The sequence below is a fragment of the Coregonus clupeaformis genome, unplaced genomic scaffold (assembly GCF_020615455.1).
Source record: "Coregonus clupeaformis isolate EN_2021a unplaced genomic scaffold, ASM2061545v1 scaf0255, whole genome shotgun sequence".
NCBI classification, from domain to species: domain Eukaryota; kingdom Metazoa; phylum Chordata; class Actinopteri; order Salmoniformes; family Salmonidae; genus Coregonus; species Coregonus clupeaformis.
Genome location: NW_025533710.1, coordinates 51,219 through 73,801, shown reverse-complemented (window position 1 = coordinate 73,801; position 22,583 = coordinate 51,219). Strand labels below are relative to the sequence as shown.

The following is a 22,583-nucleotide window of genomic DNA, read 5'->3' as shown; positions in this document are numbered from 1 at the left end:
AGTAGGATCTGTGGGGGAACTCTTGGAAGCTAGCCTCTTCAGCTAGCTCCTCGTGGGTCGGCGACGTTGAAATTGGTTCGTTGTCTATCTCATTCCAATTATCTTGTTTAGCGCCCCCTTTTTTGTTGCCTTTTCCCTTTGTCATATTTGTTTGAAGTTATAGGTTGTGAGAGGTTAAGATAAATATTAATTTATTTCAAAATTGAGCGGAGCTCTAGCAATGCACGTCTACTCCATAGCACGCTCTCTAGCGCCCCCCTCATCCTCATCATTACCGGGGTCTTGATCATCGTTGGTGTAACCGTGGAAGAGATAGAAGTGATAGAGAAACTGAGAAAAGTTGGACAGATAAAACAGACATGGTAGCTATCTAGCTGCAGTTCGATCACTAAGGCCTCTGCCACAGCACTCGTCTATCCTCCGCCTGTCTCACTCTATCCATTCCTGTCATCCATCCCAGAGATGTGGCTATTAAATAGAATTACATCTCTCCTGCATGTTTACATGGCGAGACACACAACATAATTGAACGAATGTCACTTCCAGATACAGTGCTCGTTAAATGTTAATATGGAATCTTGAAAGCAATAACAGGCTGAATTCAAGTAAAGCATGAGTATCTATGAATAGAAGACGCTGTAGCGCTGTAGGCGGCAGCATGGTATGGAAGAAAGCATTTGAATAAAATAGACTGATTGCGCTACATTGTGTACTCTTCTATTGATCTGTAATGGTGAAACATTGTTTCTTCCATGATCCAACGATGAACGTTCTGACGCAATGTGGTGAGCAGCGGTGCAAAGAGAAAACATTGAAAACTCTCATTTGGGTTACTTTAATTTTGCAGCTACATGCAATTACACCCCAGTTTAATGTCCACCATTCCTAACGCCCGGTACACTGTAAACAATGATTCAGGTGGTTAGTAAATTATTGAGGTGGTTAGTAAATTATAGTAAGTAGTACTTTACTCTACTTCACTTGCTCAACCAACCTGAAATAATAAAAAAATGAATTCAACATAAGATAAATGCATAATCTAAACAACTAATTGTGTGTAAAAACAACTACAAGGAAAATTGTGTTTAACTTACTCAATTTTCACAATATTTCCTTTCAAGTTAAGAATTTTAAGTTCTTCCAACAACTTGCCATGTGGCTCTGTTTTCAGAGGATTGTGGTTTTTACACAATGTTGTATGCATGTTTGAAGAACGAAAAGCACATTTCTATATTAGTATCAAACAGTTTGTTATGCTATGAGGTGTAATGGATCATGATGAATGGATACCAAAACCGTCGGGCAAATTGAGTAAGATCATGCGCGCCACTCTTGACAGAGACAAATACGTCAAGCTACAATGCTTCCAGTGTTACCTCCAGTTAGTGCTAGTGGAATGAGCACTGCGCTCAACAATTCCTGCTAAAGTAGAAACAGGTTTCAAGCGATGAAATACATAAAGCCATGTTTAACACTAAGACACGATCAATGAAAGTAACTCATCAGAAAGATTAAGTAGATCTAATGTACAATAACAGTTCTGGATTTGATCAAATTAAGTTGGATCTTAGCATTTTTTATGCTTGACTTAATATATTAGTGTTTGTGAAACACTAAAAGGTAAGTACATTATATGTAAAAATACATAATGTTGGAAATACTGAAAAAGCTGATGAAACTACTTGCACAATATTTTTTACAGTGCAAATTACTACTGCACGTTATTGTAAATCGTCCTTTTAAAATACAATCTAGAGTTAATTTACTGTTAAGGGAGGTTGGGGAATAGAGAGAGAGAGGTAGAGAGAGAGACCAAGAGCGAGAGAAAGATAGAGAGAACCGAGAGAGCCCATTTCCTTTTGTCGACTTATGTCATTCATATTTCATCCATTGTTTTCGGTTGGAAAAACATATTTGTTTGAAATCAGCTGACCTAGCAACGGTCCAATCACACTGCCAATTACAGTGCATTGTGTTGCCTGCATTGTTATTCTGTTTTCTTCCTGTAAAATAACAGTCATTAACCCAGCCGCTACTAATAACGCAACCTGCCAACTGCCCCGCCAAGTCTGTCCCATTCTGTCCTCGCGCCACTTTTAATTTCCTTCCTAAGCCTATGTATTGATTCTATCCCTCAGTCTCCCTCCTCCTCTCTCCCCCCACCCCTGTCCCAGTCTCCCTCCTTCCCTCTCCTCCCCTTACGCTTTTATTAATAATACAAAGCAATAACAAGTGTGTCACAACCCAAAATTTCACAAGAGCAATTAATGAGATTAATCTAAAGCCAGCCGACGTGTGTTTCCCACTCTCTTTACAGCTTTTCCCCTCAGCCCGCTGGGACCACCCCTTTCCTTCCTCCCTATCCCCCCTCTCTCTGTCTTCCTCTCCTCACACCCTCTGCCAAGTCCAACGTCTGACAGAGGCCGGAGAGAGAGAAACACAGGCTTGAACAAAATACCCCAAAAATTGTTTCGTTACCGACACTGAGCAAAAGAGAGAGAGACAGAGACAGAGAGACAGAGAGAGACAGAGAGAGACAGAGACAGAGCCAGAGAGAGACAGAGACAGAGAGAGAGAGAGAGAGAGAGAGAGAGAGAGAGAGAGAGAGAAGAGATACTGCCAAATGGAAAGCTGTGGTGGTAAAATCTGAGGAAGAGGAGAGGAAGAGAGAAATATGGATGGGCTGAGAGATGAAGAGATGAATAAAAGATAGAGGGGAATAGATGCGATCGAAAGGTAGTTGGAGGTGAGGGAGGGGAGGGCGGATGTATTAAATCCACAGAAGCTACTCTCTTCCTGCCTTCTAAGCTCAGCTAATTTCAAAGATGTTTATGAATCCTATACATGTAAATGCGTAGGTGTGTGTGAAACTTCATCTCTATTAAGCTATGTGTGTGGTTGTGTTTCTCCGTGTGTGTTTCTGTGTGTGGGTGTATGGTGGAACAACATCTCTATGGGAGTGTTTAAGTCTGTTAGATGCAGTCACACAGCCACTGAATCTGTGTTCCCAACACCAGTAGCACGCTCTGCACTCCTTTATACATACATACTATATACAGTGGGGAAAAAAAGTATTTAGTCAGCCACCAATTGTGCAAGTTCTCCCACTTAAAAAGATGAGAGAGGCCTGTAATTTTCATCATAGGTACACGTCAACTATGACAGACAAATTGAGGGAAGAAAATCCAGAAAATCACATTGTATGATTTTTTATGAATTTATTTGCAAATTATGGTGGAAAATAAGTATTTGGTCACCTACAAACAAGCAAGATTTCTGGCTCTCACAGACCTGTAACTTCTTCTTTAAGAGGCTCCTCTGTCCTCCACTCGTTACCTGTATTAATGGCACCTGTTTGAACTTGTTATCAGTATAAAGGACACCTGTCCACAACCTCAAACAGTCACACTCCAAACTCCACTATGGCCAAGACCAAAGAGCTGTCAAAGGACACCAGAAACAAAATTGTAGACCTGCACCAGGCTGGGAAGACTGAATCTGCAATAGGTAAGCAGCTTGGTTTGAACAAATCAACTGTGGGAGCAATTATTAGGAAATGGAAGACCACTGATAATCTCCCTCGATCTGGGGCTCCACGCAAGATCTCACCCCGTGGGGTCAAAATGATCACAAGAACGGTGAGCAAAAATCCCAGAACCACACGGGGGAACCTAGTGAATGACCTGCAGAGAGCTGGGACCAAAGTAACAAAGCCTACCATCAGTAACACACTACGCCGCCAGGGACTCAAATCCTGCAGTGCCAGACGTGTCCCCCTACTTAAGCCAGTACATGTCCAGGCCCGTCTGAAGTTTGCTAGAGTGCATTTGGATGATCCAGAAGAGGATTGGGAGAATGTCATATGGTCAGATGAAACCAAAATATAACTTTTTGGAAAAACTCAACTCGTCGTGTTTGGAGGACAAAGAAGGGCATTGAAGATGAAACGTGGCTGGGTCTTTCAGCATGACAATGATCCCAAACACACCGCCCGGGCAACGAAGGAGTGGCTTCGTAAGAAGCATTTCAAGGTCCTGGAGTGGCCTAGCCAGTCTCCAGATCTCAACCCCATAGAAAGTCTTTGGAGGGAGTTGAACGTCCGTGTTGCCCAGCGACAGCCCCAAAACATCACTGCTCTAGAGGAGATCTGCATGGAGGAATGGGCCAAAATACCAGCAACAGTGTGTGAAAACCTTGTGAAGACTTACAGAAAACCTTTGACCTGTGTCATTGCCAACAAAGGGTATATAACAAAGTATTGAGAAACTTTTGTTATTGACCAAATACTTATTTTCCACCATAATTTGCAAATAAATTCATTAAAAATCCTACAATGTGATTTTCTGGAAACTTTTTTCTCATTTTGTCTGTCATAGTTGACGTGTACCTATGATGAAAATTACAGGCCTCTCTCATATTTTTAAGTGGGAGAACTTGCACAATTGGTGGCTGACTATATACTTTTTTTCCCCACTGTATACTGTGTACATGAACAAATCTTAGAGGAGTAATTGATTTGGAGCATCTCTGCATGGGAGAGTACCTGTATGTATGTGAGTATGTGGGTGGGTGAGTAAATCTGTGTTTGTATGGATGTGTGATAGAGATGGGTGATTGTGTTTCTGATAGTGCGGAGGTTGGTTCGGGTTTCGGTTCGATTCTAAAAAAATATTCACCGTTTTGGATTTCGGTTTTGATAATTTTTGCAAACATTAAATGCACCATGCATTTTGTGGGTTGAATGCTGTAACAACACATAATAAAACAATGAATAAAAGTCCATGATGCCCATTACTGCTTATCACTTATTAACCATCATGTTTTCACATTACTTTACTTTATATTTATTTTATTTGATGACTTTATTATTTCATTCTAAGTCATCATCTCATCTCTATAGAGCTGCTGCCTATTCTCTGACAGAATCACTATTTTAGTAGTTCTTCAAAGCAAATAAGGCATACTTTTATGACTGCTGAATACCAACTATCAATCACTTCCATCATGTATTTTCAGGCTCTCGAAGCCTGCTTTCTATCCCTCTCGATTTTGCATTCTCTCTTCCCTCAGGCTCCGTGTCTGCTCCGCACAGACCGGACAAGTTTAAGCGGGCGCACAATGGATTATGGTCAATGTAGTTAATTACCACGCTTTCTGCGCTAAACTATGTAGAATATTGGCCTGTTGGAAACTACGACTCACTACTACCCCGCACAGTTCAGGCTTTATCTGATTTATCTCTACAGAAACTGCACATCAAGCTCACAGAAAAAAACCGAATGAAACGGAATTCAAATAATTCAACCGACGTCGGTCAATAAATTGTTCAAAAAAAGAAAAATAACCGTAATTTCGGTTAAACGCTCAGCACTAGTATCTGAACCTAAGTCTGTGTGGGGGTGTAAGCATGTTCATGAACGAATGTGTGTCTGTGTTTACGTGAGTTTCTTTATCCATGTATGTGTGCCTCATTGTATGTGTGAATGAGTGTGTGTGTAGGTGAAAGCGTGGTATAATGTGTGGGAAAATAACAACTATTTATTTGTGTGATTTAGATTACAATTAGTATGGGTGGGTGAGAGCGTGGTGTGGTATGTGTGTGTGTGGGTGGGTGAGAGTGTGGTGCGGTGTGTGTGTGTGTGTGTGAGAATGTGGTGCAGTGTGTGTTGGTGAGAGTGTGGTGCCGTGTGTGTGTGGGTGAGAGAGTGGTGTGGTGTGTGTGTGTGTGTGTGGGTGAGAGCGTAGTGTGGTATGTGTGTGTGTGTGTGTGAGAGTGTGGTGCGGTGTGTGTGTGTGTGGGTGAGAGTGTGGTGCGGTGTGTGTGTGTGGGTGAGGAGCTCAGCGTCTGAATGGCAGGGCCATGTAGTCAGTTACAGCTGTGTAATTGTCAGGGTATCTCCATGGAAGCGCTCCACTCTCCCACCTGCAGCCATTCACAGCATTTCATGAGTGGTTGAGCACACCGTTAGCTGCGGGCCCTTAGTGATTGACTAGAGTGCTGAGCGCTATAGCACCCTGTTTTCTGTCTCTTTCATCTCTTTCTTAATTGAGCCCCCCCCAATAAAGATGCGTTGTCAGACAATGGCTGTGTGTGTGGTGTGAGTGTGAGAGAGAGAGAAAGGAAATGCATTGGGAGGATTGACACCTGATCGTGGGTTATATTAGTTGATCAATCAAAATGAAAACATCAATAACATTAACAAGGTGAACTACACAGAGAGCCTTTATGCCTGTATATATATATATATATATATATATATATATATATATATTCATAGTGTGTATATGAAAGTGTGCATGTCCGTGTGTGTGTGTGTGTGTGTGTGTGTGTGTGTGTGTGTGTGTGTGTGTGTGCCTGGAACAATTACATTTGCTGGGGACAATAAAAGGCTACTCTAAAATGTGCAGTTTTGTCACACAACACAATGCCACAGATGTCTCAAGTGTTGAGGGAACGTTCAATTGGCATGCTGACTGCACGAATGTTAATTTCTCTACCATAAGCCGCCTCCAACGTCATCTTAGAGAATTTGGCAGTACGTCCAACCGGCCTCACAAACGCAGACCAGGTGTATGGCGTCGTGTGGGTGGGCAGTTTACTGATGTCAACATTGTGAACAGAGTGCCCCATGGTGGCGGTGGGGTTATGTTATGGGAAGGCATAAGCTACGAACAACGAACACAATTGCATTTTAATTGATGGCTATTTGAATGCGCAGAGATACAATGACGAGATCCTGAGGCCCATTGTTGTGCCATTCATCCGCTGCCATCACGTCATGTTTCAGAATGATAATGCACTGCACCATGTCGCAGGGATCTGTACACAATTCCTGGAAGCTGAAAATGTCCCAGTTCTTCCATTGCCTACATACTCACCAGACATGTCACCCATTGAGCATGTTTGGGATGCTCTCGATCAACGTGTACGACAGCGTGTTCCAGTTCCCGCCAATATCCAACAATTTCGCACAGCCATTGAAGAGGAGTGGGACAACATTCCACAGGCCACAATCAACAGCCTGATCAACTCTATGCGAAGGAGATGTGTTGCGCTGCATGAGACAAGTGGTGGTCACACCAAATACTGACTGGTTTTCTGATCCACGCCCCTAACTTTTTTTTAAAGGTATCTGTGACCAACAAATGCATATCTGTATTCCCAGTCATGTGAAATCAATAGATTAGGGCCTAATGAATTTATTTCAATTGACTGATTTGCTTATATGAATTATATGAACCTCAGTAAAATCTTTGAAATTGTTGCGTTGAATAGATTAAGATCTAATATAAACGGGGTAAATTAAAGAAGGAGTAGACGGAGGAGAGGAAAGGAAAGGAGAGAAAAAAGACAGTTGAGAAGGGAGAGAGGGGAAAGGGTAGAGGAAATAAAGACAGGAAGAGAGAGAGAGAGGGGCATCAGATCAGACAGATTGGTTGGTTTCTCTACAACATCATCCTGGATTGGGCTGCAGAGAAAGATTCATTAAAAATTAATGTTTATAAACGGAGCTAAACTTCCCCTCTGCTGTAAATAAGAGCTTCCATCCGCTTTCATTCAGACTTAGTGGATAGAGAGACTGCGTGAGATGGAGAGAAAGATGAGGAGAGGGAGAAAGCAGGAGAGGAAAAGAGGGGAGGTTGGCTGGAAGCGAGGGAGTGTAGGAGAGGTGGATGAAAGTAGAGAGGGAAATGCCAATGGGGGAAATATCGACTTTGAGAAGTGCAGCACAGCACAGGAAAATGCACAGTTCAGCAAGCCATGTGCAAGAGAGATGGGGAAGGTAAGCTAGAGCAACTGCAAAAGAGAAAGAGAGAGCAACTGCAAAAGAGAGAGAGAGCGAGAGCGTGAGAGAAAGTGAGAGAGAGAAACAGAGAAACAGAACGAGAGAAACAGAGAGAGAGAGAGAGAGAGAGAGAGAGAGATAGAGGTCCAAAATAAACCAATAACATAGTCAGGGAAAAGACAAGAGAGCTAGAATACCAGTCCCTTTGTGGAGTCTTTCCATCGAAATCCATTGGCCAAAACAAGCCTGTTAATTTTAATTTTCCATTTCCCCAACAAGGCAGATCAGGCAACCGTTCTAATGTTCTGCCTGTGGTTCTGGCTGTGCTGACTAATGTCCATATCTGGGTCCTCTCTGAGAGGGCCCAGGCCCGTCTGCAGCCACTGATAACAATATACCCTCTCAGATGAACGTGGAGATATCAGCATCTGCAGCCACACTGGACCGTCTCCGAGAGGCTGCATCCATCCACAGAGGCAGGCAGCGTTACATCTATCTCTCCATGCACCGCTGTACACTATAGAGAGCCCAGAGAACATCACACCACACTCACTGAAATGAGGTGAATCCAGCTCTACCTCCTTATCACCTTCTTACCATCATGACAAAACAACTCCTTAGAGACAGAGCTATAACCTCAACAAGCACTAACCCATCTTCAAGGTCGCTGGTGCTTGGCCGTTTTCTTAGCTCCGGCCGCACTTCTCAGAGCGTAACAATCTCTCCCCTTAAAAAAGGAGAGTTCCATTGTGAGGTGAGATCATCTCTTCCCATAGTAGCCAGAGATCCTTTCTTCCCTCTGCGCAGGTAGCCGCCCTGCTTTGTTTTCCCATTGAAAGGACTGCATGAATTGATTATCTTATCAATCTCTAAAGAGCCCAGAAAATCATCTCGGTAAATTTCCCCGCAGCAACATTTAGCACCTCACTGGAGTCTCTCCCTCTCCGGCCCATCTCCCCTGCTCTTTCTTCTGGAACGCTTGGGGGTCTTTGAGTGTGGCTAACTTTTCGAGGATTGTTTTCATGTCCTGGTAATTAATTGCCCCTAATTAATGGTTGTTTATGGTTTACTAATGAAGCGGATCAAAGCTCACTCCTGACGCTAAAGCTGTTGTCTCAGGCTGAGAGAGAGAGAGTTGGGTGTGATTCATGCGGTTAAGAGCGATGCTACTGTAGAGAGATTACAGTGGTGTGTGTCAACAATAGTGCTGAGCGATTAGTGCTTTTTGAGGTCGGTTTTGTTTCGTTTAAATTATTAGGCAGAGCTGCTGTCTATGCTGTCTGACAAAATCACTATTTTAGTAGTTCTTCAAAGTAAATAAGGCATACTTTTATGACTGCTGAATACCAACTATCAATCACTTTGATCATGTATTTTCAGATAGAGATACCTCGTGAAGCAACAGCTGCTCTCTATATCCCCTCATGATCCTGCATTCTTGTCTCTTCTGTAGCAGGCGTAAAGGAATCACAGACCGGACAAGTAGATGCACAATGGATTATAGTCATTGTAGTTAATTACCATGTTTTATGCGCTAAACTATGTAGAATATTGGCCTGTTGAAAACTACAACTCCCTACTACCCCGCACAGTTCAGGCTGGATCTGATTATCTCTAGAGAAACTGTGTAATGTGCGCAAAAAAACAGAACAAAATGGAATTTAAATAATTTAACCTAAGTAGGTGAATTAGCTGTTTATAAAAAATTTAAAAACTGACATTTTGGTTAATCGGCTCAGCATTAGTCAACAATTCTCTGGCCTCCCTCCAGAACCATATTGCTCAATCTTGTGTGTTTGATCTAGTGGCAGCAGTTGTCCTTTTCACTGAATCTAGCAATCAACAGACATGCTTGTTGTTGAAAGAGCATATGGGACGGCTCAGATAAACAAAGCATTATATCACTGTTGGTAATAGCTAATAATGACAAGCCAACTGAGAAACTTTCTTCCACCTCTCCCCCACTTCAAACACACATTAGGAGCCAAATCATTCATTATCGCCATTATCGTAATTAGCTGGTGTGAATAAGGAGCACAATCAGTCTGGAATATCAATGTTTCATCCAAGTCCAAAAAACTCCTTCCTTCAAAGACAAAAAACAACCACAGCCAACAGGCATATTGACAGTAGATATGAGTCTGCACTGAGACAGGGGTATTGGGAGACATTCTAAGACGGTTACCTCATCGCATTGTGGTGCCCTTCTAAAAACGTTAGTCTGATTTCCCTTCAAGAGCGACTGAGCACGCCGATAGGCACGTATTTTTCTGTTGCTCATTTGAAAAATGAGATTTCAGTATTGGAGGTGTGTTTCCTGACCGATTCCGCTTTTGGTTAATGATGTTTGTTCCCCATGAGACACTGTAGACACGGGACCAAAGTAACAAAGCCTACCATCAGTAACACACTACGCCGCCAGGGACTCAAATCCTGCAGTGCCAGACGTGTCCCCCTGCTTAAGCCAGTACATGTCCAGGCCCGTCTGAAGTTTGCTAGAGTGCATTTGGAGGATTGGGAGAATGTCATATGGTCAGATGAAACCAAAATAGAACTTTTTTGGTAAAAACTCAACTCGTCGTGTTTGGAGGACAAAGAATGCTGAGTTGCATCCAAAGAACACCATACCTACTGTGAAGCATGGGGGTGGAAACATCATGCTTTGGGGCAGTTTTTCTGCAAAGGGACCAGGACGACTGATCTGTGTAAAGGAAAGAATGAATGGGGCCATGTATCGTGAGATTTTGAGTGAAAACCTCCTTCCATCAGCAAGGGCATTGAAGATGAAACGTGGCTGGGTCTTTCAGCATGACAATAATCCCAAACACACCGCCCGGGCAACGAAGGAGTGGCTTCGTAAGAAGCATTTCAAGGTCCTGGAGAAAACGTTTGACCTGTGTCATTGCCAACAAAAGGTATATAACAAAGTATTGAGAAACTTTTGTTATTGACCAAATACTTATTTTCCACCATAATTTGCAAATAAATTCATTAAAAATCCTACAATGTGATTTTCTGGATATTTTTTCTCATTTTGTCTGTCATAGTTGACGTGTACCTATGATGAAAATTACAGGCCTCTCTCATCTTTTTAAGTGGGAGAACTTGCACAATTGGTGGCTGACTAAATACTTTTTTTTCCCCCACTGTATGTGCTTTCTTGAGCAGGGGGGACCTTGCGGGCGCTGCAGGATTTCAGTCCTTCACGGCGTAGTGTGTTACCAATTGTTTTCTTGGTGACTATGGTCCCAGCTGCCTTGAGATCATTGACAAGATCCTCCCGTGTAGTTCTGGGCTGATTCCTCACTGTTTTCATGATCATTGCAACTCCACGAGGTGAGATCTTGCATGGAGCCCCAGGCCGAGGGAGATTGACAGTTATTTTGTGTTTCTTCCATTTGCGAATAATCACACCAACTGTTGTCACCTTCTCACCAAGCTGCTTGGCGATGGTCTTGTAGCCCATTCCAGCCTTGTGTAGGTCTACAATCTTGTCCCTGACATCCTTGGAGAGCTCTTTGGTCTTGGCCATGGTGGAGAGTTTGCAATCTGATTGATTGATTGCTTCTGTGGACAGGTGTCTTTTATACAGGTAACAAGCTGAGATTAGGAGCACTCCCTTTAAGAGTGTGCTCCTAATCTCAGCTTGTTACCTGTATAAAAGACACCTGGGAGCCAGAAATCTTTCTGATTGACATTAAAATGCAAATCAATTTATAACATTTTTGACATGCGTTTTTCTGGATTTGTTTGTTGTTATTCTGTCTTTCACTGTTCTAATAAACCTACCATTAAAATTATAGACCAGTCATGTCTTTGTCAGTGGTCAAACATACAAAATCAGCAGGGGATCAAATACTTTTTTCCCTCACTGTAAGTGGGAGCACTGCGACCTGAGAGAATGACAGACAACAGTGTATGTAATTTTGTGTGCGTGTGTGTGTGTGTGTCTGTGTGTGTGTGTGTGTGTGTGTGTGTGTGTGTACGTGTTTAACTATTCTTGTGGGGACCAGAAGTCCCCACAAGAATAGTAAACGAACAAAAATCGGACCAACTGGGGTCATTTTGTTGGTCCCCACAAGGTCAAATGCTATTTCTTGGGGGTTTAGGGTTAAGTTTAGAATTAGTGTTAGGGTTAGAATTAGGTTTAAGGTTAGGAGCTAGGGTTAGTTTTAAGGTTAGGGTTAGGTTTTTTGGTTAAGGTTAGGGTTAAGATTAGGGTTAGGATAAGAGTACGGGTTAGGGAAAATAGGATTTTGAATGGTACTGAATTGTGTCCCCACAAGGTTAGCTGTACAAGACGGTGTGTGTGTGTGTGTGTGTGTGTGTGTGTGTGTGTGTGTGTGTGTGTGTGTGTGTGTGTGTGTGTGTGTGTGTGTGTGTTGTATAGAATGAGCTTATCGATCAGGGCCTCTTTTCTCTGTGTAGTCTGTTGTGTTCACCTACACAACACCCACTCCTCTCTACATCGCCATCGTCTGTCTCTCTCCCACTCCTCTCTCCACTCTGCCACCTTGGGTCTCTGTACATTGCCTGTGGTCACACCTCCGTTCATAATCTCTCCCTTGTATTTCTTCTCCCTTCCCCTCTTTCTTCATCCCTTTCTCTAGCTCTGCACGGGCAGATTCATCTCCCTTGTCTTTCTCCATCCTTCCATTTTCAACTCCAAATCCTGCAATCATTCACTCATTTGTTGGACTCTCTCTATCTCTCACCCCGGCTCTCTGCCGGTCCGCTCCACTGGTCTGTGACGTACGCTCAGGGCCCCTTCCCTCCTTTCTCAGCTTCCCTTTTTCCCAGGCCCAGCGAAAAGCAATATATACCCTCCTCTTTCTCCTCTCTCTATCCTCTCTTCTCCAATCACCCTCTCCCTGCCCCTCTCTGCTCAGCATCAACCACCTCCAACAGAACCAGACTCCAGGGGAACTGGTCTGCGTGTCATGCCCTGCTGAGGTAGCCTCACCTGGGCTAATCTCTGTGTCTCTCATCCCCCTGCCCCTGGAGGAGCCCCTCATATAGCCCATTCAGAATCTGTACTCAGACTGTAGTCATCATGAGCTAACATTGGGAGACAGTATTAGCCCCATTACACTGTTGTGCCTTACACTCCAATGTAAGATGGCTAGCCCCTCATCACAGGGGATTTGAAGTGTGTGTGTGTGTGTCTGTGTGTGTGTGTCTGTGTGTATGTGTGTGTCTGTGTGTATGTGTGTGTGTGTGTGTGTGTGTGTGTGTGTGTGTGTGTGTGTGTGTGTGTGTGTGTGTGTGTGTGTGTGTGTGTGTGTGTGTGTGTGTGTGTGTGTGTGTGTGTGTGTGTGTGTGTGTGTGTGTGTGTGTGTGTGTGTGTGTGTGGGGCGTGGGGCGTGCTTCTGTCTGTCTCTCTTTCTTCATCCTCATCTACCAATGGGAGGCATGTATTAGCTCCGGTGCTCAAGCAGCACCCAGGTTCCAACACTCCAATTTGAGAGGGGTGGCCTTTCAGTTCAATCAGCTCCTATCATCCAATCAAGGCTGGCGAGGGCTCTAACGGCGTCTGAGTGGGTATAATCACTGTGGTTACAGTGTTACCGGGGGCCCTCAATCCCGCCGTGTTAGTGTTAGTGCCAGGCCATCCGGGAGTCACGGAGACAGGTGTCAGCAGGGTGGAACAGGGTGTTAAACAAGCACGGGGGGCGAAGGGAAGGGGGAAGTGTTTACCCAGAGTCATGGCAACAGTGTCCCCAATAGGAAGGAATGTTCACCTCTGTGACTTCCCCTTCTTCAAGCTCTCTATCCTCTTTTCTCATTAGCCCTGTTTCTCGCTCTATCTTCCTTCCTCTCCTTAGTTCTCTTGTTGTCCCTCGTTCTTGCTATTGCTGAATTCAGTTCCGAGGTCCTTCACGTAAGAGTGTGGCACACACAGAACACACAGCAGTAGCACCTATACTAGACAGAGTGCCAAGCGATGCTGAAGTGGGAATCGATGCTTACAGTCTCAACAGCAAAACAAACAGACAGACAGCGGTAAGAACACAAAGAACACCGGCCCAAGGGACAGAAGGTCAGAACATATAGAGGGACATGAGAAAAGGCTGTCGCAGTTTACCGACCAATAAGCTGGGGAGGAGAGAAGAGCAGACACTCGGTGGGAGATTAAAGAAGAGATTGATTGACAGGCTGAGAGAGCCAGAAAATAAAGATGTCCTTGACATCTCCTCTTCACCGTAAAATCTTCCCAGAGAAGTTGGTGGAAAGCCAACTATTCAGACATAGACACATTTTACATTTTTACATTTTAGTCATTTAGCAGACGCTCTTATCCAGAGCGACTTACAGTTAGAGTGCATACATTTTCATACTGGCCCCCCGTGGGAAACGAACCCACAACCCTGGCGTTGCAAGTGCCATGCTCTACCAACTGAGCTGTCATAAGGACAGCCTAGGTAAATCACCATTATGATTAGCATGTTTATCACTCTCTGAAAAGAGTTCAATGATGGTAAATTAACTTCCGCTTTAAACAATCAAGTCAATATACTTATTTTAATAATCCCTCACAAGGCCTGAATTTATATTATTTTTATTGGACTGAAAATAAACAAATAAATGAGATATCTGACTAAAATCATCAACATGGTTGCCTTCTGCCTTTCCGATGCCAGTGTCCAGAATCGATTTATATCCTGTCAACTTCTCACTGAGGACAGATCAGCTACTGTAAGTAGTAAACAGGAAGTGAACTATGACATGTGACTGACGGCCAAGTCTGATAGAGGCCAAGTCATCTCAATAATCTCAAAGTGGCTTCCTCTCTTTCTCTCCCTCTGCAGTCTGCAGTCTGCACTGACATTGATGAGCTAGACATTCCTGATGGGGTTCCACCATGTTTCTTTAACATATCCTGTGTTTTCAGATCAGTGTGTAGATGAAGGGAGAAAATTCTAAAAGAGCTAAATACTGAAGACTTGAGATACAGCCCATATGTCCATAGTTCCAGTGTTATGGATGAGACAGTGGGCTAGTTGGAAATTAGACAATCATTACAGTAAAATGCATCACCTGCACTAAACAGTCAGCTAGGAACTCTTCTGTCCATGAGTAATGGAACCATAAAACCGAAAGGGGGAAGAATAAAACTCGCCCACGTTACGCTGCGTAACTCACTCTCTCTCTCTTTCTCTCGTTCACCGTTGTGACTTTGTGAAAAGCGACACACTGAAATGTGTTTATGAGTTGATCCCTTCAGTGTTCCGTAGAGCAGGAGATAGAGCTTCTGTTTTGACAGCCGCTAGCCTTTAAACTAAATCAGCTGATCAAACTGCTGTGATACTGCCGTGCAAGACTGAATACAAACAAGCCTGAGTATTGCCCCTATCGTGTTGACTTGACGGGCACGCCAGCACCGCATGCCAACGTTTGATTCTTCAGTCATGTAGTCCTACTAGAGGAATCATGAAATAAGGATGTACTACCGAGAAATTCCAACATTGGCTTCACTCAAGGTCTTTATTACGGCACGCGTGTGAGAAGGGGAGGAGGTCCCACTATTTTAATTAAATTGTCGACAACTTTATTTTATTTGGAGTAGAATTATCCTCAAAGGTTTGGATCAAAGGGTAAAATCTTGGCTTATGTTGAAGAGTTCTTCAACGCATTAAAGAACAAAGTGGTGAGCTGAACTAGTGATTCCAGCATAATCTAGAAGAAAGCACAAGAGAATCCTACTCTGACATGATGCAAACTATGCCTGACAAGCATTAAAAACGGCTCAGGCTGACAGAGCGTCTTGAGTAATCACTCATATTCTTGCATTAGAAAGAAACTTGAGCAAACTGTGTCAGCTGTCCTCTGAAGTCGCAGTGTGTGGGTGTATATGCCTGCTTCCCTATTTGTTAGTGTGTTTAAGGCAGAATAAGACGGTGACTCACACCGACATTGATTTATACTCGCCGCATGTGGGTGTGTACGCATGCACACCGACGATAATTGGTATTCAAATCTTCTCCCCCCAAGTCCATCCAATTGCTGCCGTTTTTCAACCGCCAGTGCCTTTAGCAGAGCCATGGGGCAGATGCATGATGACAAGGGGCTCAAACGGATGGCTCTCATTGCACGCAGTCATATAAACAAATGGAGGTGATTAAAAGCCCATAGGTGATCGGAGCAGCTGTAATAGCAGACTGGCTGGGGGCCAGTGTGGTGGTAGTGGTGCTGGTAGCAGCAGAGGCGGAGTTAGCAGTATTAGGAGCTCTGCTCTGGGGATGCTCTGGCAGTTTGGCCTGCAGCTGTAGCGGATCACCCACCCACCCACACACACACCAGAACCCCAATACAGAGCTCTCAGTGTGTGTGTGTGTGTGTGTCCCTCAGGCTGGCCCAGCAGACACGCGCTATGAAGTCCTCCTCGCCTCAGCTTTTCTTCTCCATCTCACCCTCTCTCTCTCCCCTTCTCTCTCTCTCTCCCCTTCTCTCTCTCTCTCTCCCCCCTCTCCATCGCTTTCTGTCCCTCTCTTTCTCCTCCTCTTCCTCTTAGGTAGCCATCTCTGGTTGCCTCCCTGTCTTAACATCACTCTGTCTATCTATCCAATCAATCCATCCATCTCTCTCCCTGCCATAGTCAGAGGCCCCTCTTTTTCTCCCTTCCCCTCGTCTCCCTCCTCCATTCCTCCCCCTCCTTCTCACTAAATGAGTTTTTCTGATTTCCGTCCTGATTTGTATGATGAAGGGGTGTTGAAAACCAGCCATCTCTCCAACTCCACCTTCTCACTGCAGTTCTGCCTCTCCTCCTTTCCCCCAACCCCCTCTTTCTATCGCTCTCCTCCCTCTCCCTCCCCCATTCCAGCTCCCCATAAACTCGACCACGTTACATGTCATGATTCCTTCCTCCCCTTGGCTGACTCCCCACCCCCCCAGCTCTGTCACTAGCTTGATTAATGACAGTGATCACCAACCAGGCCCCAGCCAAGGCAGCCTGCAGCTCTAGCAAAACCCTGCACTGTAAGCAGCACACACACACACACACACACACACACACCTTTCTCTCTTACTCCAGTAAAGGATACATGTACATACACTAACACACTCATGCATATAAAATCACTCTCTCCCCCTCTCTTGGCTATAGTGCAGCAGCTGTGGAATACACACAGGGGTATGGAGGAAAGACTAATGTTTCTCCAACAGTTGACGTCATTGGCAGGCACAGCACCGCTCTGTGACAATACACTACAGTATGGAAGCAAGACCTTAACCCATTCACTGCCTTGCTAGAAGCATAATCAATATTACCGAATATAATGACATCAGCCTACACTACAGTGTAATATAACTTAGTAATAGCTACTGGGGTACCATATGGGAACCTATAAAACAAGACTATTCACACAACCCACTTCTAATTCCTTTGTTAGAATCATGGGAATTGTAACTCATTCTAATAAACATTGATGCAAGCTGAGCTAAAGCAATTCCTCTCGGATACAAACAGATGGCGTAACCAAAGCCATGCAGTAAAAAGAGCAAGTTGTCTTGGAGATGTCATATTAATCCAAATCCCCAGTGTGCAGCACATGCATTTATCATGGGATGTGAGCATGAAATAGGCTGTCCCTATGGGAACAGAACGGAACAGGATGGGACTATCCCTAGGCACACAGACATGCAGGGGAGAGAGGCCCATAGTAGGCTCCTGCACTGCCTCAGGGTGCCTTGCTGGCTTTAATTATCATTCTGCAATACAACATTTATAGATATCAGAGCAGCTGATAAGAAGGTGTTGAAGGTTCCAGAACACATAATGTGGAGAATGTCATGTCAGTGACAGGCAGGCAATGACTAGTAATCTATTAGACGAACACATGAGGCTAGGGATACTGGGCTAGCACCCCGCGACAGTCTTGTCTCCAGAACCCAGGCAAGCGAAATTACTCTGGCCGAGGATGCTGTCAGCAGTGACTGACTGGACAGAGATGTTGTGGTAGTAGTCGGCTTCTCTGCTCTGCTGCGGTATTTGTTATGAGCAGGCATGTGGCTGATTCGATATTCACACTGTGCGGTTACATAGCCTATGCATCCCGTTATGTGTATCCCAACTATGTTCTGTCGATACAAATGATGAAGTGGAAGACGTATAGGTTATGGCGTATGATGGCGATGCAACGTACAATTCAATATCATATAAGATCTGTACACTGGCCAGAAGGTAGGAAGGTGTCAATAGTTTTAACTTTTGTTTTCAATATGGGGTCGTAACAACGCATGTTTAAATATAATACTACCTGTCCAAACACAGAAAATAAACCATGCTACCATGTAGCATCAATATATCGATGTGTAGGTGAAACATTAACGATGTGTGTTCAATGAGATACAGACCACATCGGGTTTAGAAAGCTTCACATAGGACCGCAGGAGGCGCGTAATCGCACATGCACAATCACCACTGTCCCAGGCAGGCAGCGCGCAGTCCTATCCACTGACAAAATATCCCATTTATAGGATGAAATAGCCTGCCGTGCATATTTAGCGTTTAGATTATTGTCACACAATCCTTTCAACTTTAATAGTCAACAAAAGGTCAGGGCAAGTTCCTACAGAAAGTATGATGCTCTCGTTTCTGCGTCTTTCTTTACCAGCGGATAGCCCATTCTTTATATCATTCCAAATATAACATTTTCTTACCTGTCCCCACAAGAGATAGCAAAGTGATGATGGACAAGGGAACGCAGTAGTTCCACACCGCCGTAAATGCCATCGTTGATATTCCCGCTGATCTATTTTTTGATAATCCTCTTCCTTGGAGAAATGAAAGTGACGTGAACCCGCAGGTTCACCCGCGAATAAAGCCTGGAGTGTGTCTGGTTCTGTTAACCAACATTCACTGGGTCTTTTTACATACAAAAAAAAAAATGGCTTACTACTAGACACATACACCCACTTTTTTTTCTCGTTGACCTGACTAAACGACCGTGGTTCCGACAGTTTTTCTTGGTTACTTAAATATATTTAAAAGATAGCGAGGAGGGCGGGACTCGGAATTGTTCTCTGACCAATAAGAAGCAAGGAGCAGGTGGAGGAGTGTATATCAAGATGAGGGTGGGTTCAGAAAACAAGGGACAGAACATACTACAAACTATTGCAATCAATGTAGGTAGGCTACTATAAACCTGATTGATAACAAACATTAATAGCCTACCAAATAAAATGTATTTACAAAACATGCATTGTTAAGTCAACATGTATTATTATAAGACTGTTTCATATTCAATGATATGCATATGCACAAATATATATACAGTATGTTATTGTAACATTCAAAACATAATAGGCTGAAGATGAAAATTATGTTATAATGGCCATATACATGGAGGCTACGCAACTTATTGTGTCGATCAAAGGAATTTATATAATTGAAGGAATTGACTACTGAATTTAGACCTATTTTCATATTGGAGTAGCCTAGGAGTAAACAACAAAAGTGTCTGTGTTCTAAATGTAAAGTGAAATCATCAGTGGAGTGTAGAGCAGAGCACTAGCCTAAATAAAGGTATATTTGAGCAAATTACCGCTTGGAATAGAGGTAATGAAATTAAACCAACAAAACTCTCTTGCGGTTCCAAATCCTTGTTCTTGACAGAGCTCGGGGGCGCACACAACGGCTGAATAAGAAGCACAGAAGACTCAGTTTACCGTCATGCTGTGGTTGCACTGCACCCCAAATTGCGTTTCCCAGTCACAGCGTGGCACACAAACGGACCTATTATGAAAATTGTATTTTCTTTTGAAAATACCTCAGTGAATATTTTATTATACGTTAATGAATGTTTCAAAGTTAGTGTTTGGCGACACCTTTAGATGGGCAAAGTGCATAGCATGTCAGATCAGCTCGGAACATGGGCCTATAATTAACATGTATTTGTTAATTAATTAATTCGTTTATTCATTCAGCCTGAAAATTATAATATATTTGAAGCAGAGCACATTCTCATTTTCAGCTTTGAAAATTGCTCGATGGAAATGCTGTAGCCCTAAGCCTGAATGTTCCTCTAAAATTGCTACATAAAAAGTGGCCTGTCTCAGTCTCCATAATAGGCCCATCTGTCTAGTCTTCTGCCCCGTAGTCATGGGTAGCCTGACATGATTGTAGGCTACTGATTTACCCTTCTGTACTTCTCCCGCTCAACCACACTTCCGTTCCTTCGGTCTTTTGATTTGTACTTGTCCCACGCCGAGATATGTTCTCTTTCATCACGTTGTTTTGGCTAGGATAATATCCGCCCCCCTGCATTTCGTTTTCCCCTGTCACTTTCTCTCGGAGTGTTTGTTCCCGGGTTGGCGGTTGTCAGAGGCGGCTCCCCCGCACCAGATGGGGCATTGTTGTTAAGTAAATGGTGAGAAAACACCTGCCTCTCCAGCGAAAACCCCACTTTAATTTCAGCCCATACATGCATATGCGAGGGAACATACAAAACCAAGTGAAGTGAACAAACGGACTATTACGCGCCTTCCACAAATGTGCAACAGTCTGTAATTTAGCAATTCAACAGACTAGAGACCACGTGTTCTAAACAATGTATTTGAGCGGGCCCTAGTTGCGATATTATTCAAGATAACTATACCTGCTCTAATCATTCTCATTCCAATGGAGATCTCCACTGAGACAGGCTTCCATAGACAGGTATACTGCTGCTGTCGGTCTTGCTGAGACATGTTGCACTCCAGTTCGCAGCATAGTTTATCCATGACTGCAGGTCTAGTAGCATCAGCTAGTCACCCAACTATAGGCATAATGTCATAACATTGTAATAACCAATGTGTGTGGTTATGGGTATACTGAAGCCTTCTTCACAACAATTGAACCTCTCTCCTTGAAGTTCTTGATGATCCGATAAATGGTTGATTTAGGTGCAATCTTACTAGCAGCAATATCCTTGCCTGTGAAGCCCTTTTTGTGCAAAGCAATGATGACGGCACGTGTTTCCTTGCAGGTAACCATGGTTAACAGAGGAAGAACAATGATTTCAAGCACCACCCTCCTTTTAAAGCTTCCAGTCTGTTATTCTAACTCAATCAGCATGACAGAGTGATCTCTAGCCTTGTCATCGTCAATACTCTCACCTGTGTTAACGAGAGAATCACTGACATGATGTAAGCTGGTCCTTTTGTGGCAGGGCTTTTTTGCACATCATCTCTTGCACATCTAGCATTCCAGTGTTAATACTATTGTAATTATTCTGCACTATAGCCTATTTATTGCCTTACCTCCATAACTTGCTACATTTGCACACACTGTATATATATTTTCTGTTGTATTTCTGACTTTATGTTTTTTTTACCCCATATGTAACTCTGTGTTGTTTTTATTGCACTACTTTGCTTTATCTTGGCCAGGTCGCAGTTGTAAATGAGAACCTGTTCTCAACTGGCTTACCTGGTTAAATAAAGGTGAAATAAAAAAAATAAAAAAAAATAAAAAAAGGGCTGAAATGCAGGGGAAATGTTTTTGGGGGATTACGTTTTTTTTTTCATGGCAAAGAGGGACATTGCAATTCATCAAATCACTCTTCATAACATTCTGGAGTATATGCAAATTGCCATCATAAAAACTGAGGCAGCAGACTTTGAAAATTAATATTTTTGTCATTCTCAAAACTTTTGACCACGACTGTAGTGTTGTAGTCCTTGGGCCAACCTGTTGAACCAGCAACATCCATGAAGGCGTACACTTTTCACCCATGAATGCCTCAAAGGCCAAAATAAAAACACTGTTCACTGGCATTTCAAATGAAGAGCGCTTCAAATTTCCAAATGGTATTTTTCTATGAAACATGACTGTTTTATGGACTTTTGGATACAGTTTTGACCTCAGCCTTTACACCTAAGACACAGATGCAGACACACAGTCTGTAAAAAGCCAGGCGGTGGCTGGAGAAGGAACCTGCAGTGAAGACTTGAATAATCAGTTTAATAATATTATCCTCGCTGTACTCTGTAGCGCATGGACAGTACCCGTTAATGGAGTGTCACTGTGAAACCACAGCATCTCCGTCCCGTTATTAAAGGCAGACTACGGTCAACCACGCACACATAATAAAACCACATAAAATAACATCAACAGACAGTCCAGTTGTAATAAAATAAATAGTTATGCGAAGAGCCGTTATAGTGATAAGCTGTGATGCAAATACGTTAAGGTTACAAGGCAACAGAGGAGAAAATTAAAGAATGAAGTTGTAGCCTGGCTGGGAGAGGGAGAGTTATTAATGTTGCTGTAGGATGTGGTGGTGAATGAACCATGTGTAACCACAGACATAGCCTCACTTAAAACGATGGGTAGATGTCTCAAGGTTGTTTGTCTATTGTCTGTTATTGACTGGGCATATATGTAGGGTCTCTCTCCATGGTTAGATGGTGAGTGAGGTGCAGTAAAGGTTAACTCTAGAGTAGGGCTCTCCAACCCTGTTCCTGGAGACCTACCATCCTGTAGGTTTTCGCTCCAACCCTAATCTTGCACACCTGATTCGAATAATTAGTTGATAAGCTGAATCAGGTTAGTTACAACTGGGGTTGGAGCGAAAACCTCCAAGAACAGGGTTGGAGAGCCCTACTCTAGAGGAAGGCCTTGCAGAATGGATAGGAACTGGAGTAAACTGTGAGGTTATAGAGAGGATGAGGTCAAGAAGCCATTGGATTTACTGTGTGTGCGTCCGAGCTTGTACCAGCATCCAGCTTTCACAGCATTGTCAATACTCTTCCCCCTCTCGATATGTCCAACATTTAAATGAAATCAATGATAAAAGACACTGGGGAATTGCTATA

At 43.4% G+C, this 22,583-nt stretch overlaps 1 protein-coding gene across 1 annotated transcript in view; it reads right to left on the bottom strand.

Annotated features, from left to right (window-relative positions):
- cadm4 (cell adhesion molecule 4) overlaps positions 1–18,760 on the bottom strand; it is a 158,212-nt gene extending 139,452 nt beyond the window's left edge. The window contains exon 1 of the mRNA XM_045214421.1: positions 18,447–18,760. Within this exon, the coding sequence (XP_045070356.1) occupies positions 18,447–18,519 (73 nt within the window). The 5' untranslated portion in view covers positions 18,520–18,760. The remainder of the gene's footprint in view (positions 1–18,446) is intronic.
- Between the last annotated feature and the right edge of the window lie 3,823 nt (positions 18,761–22,583).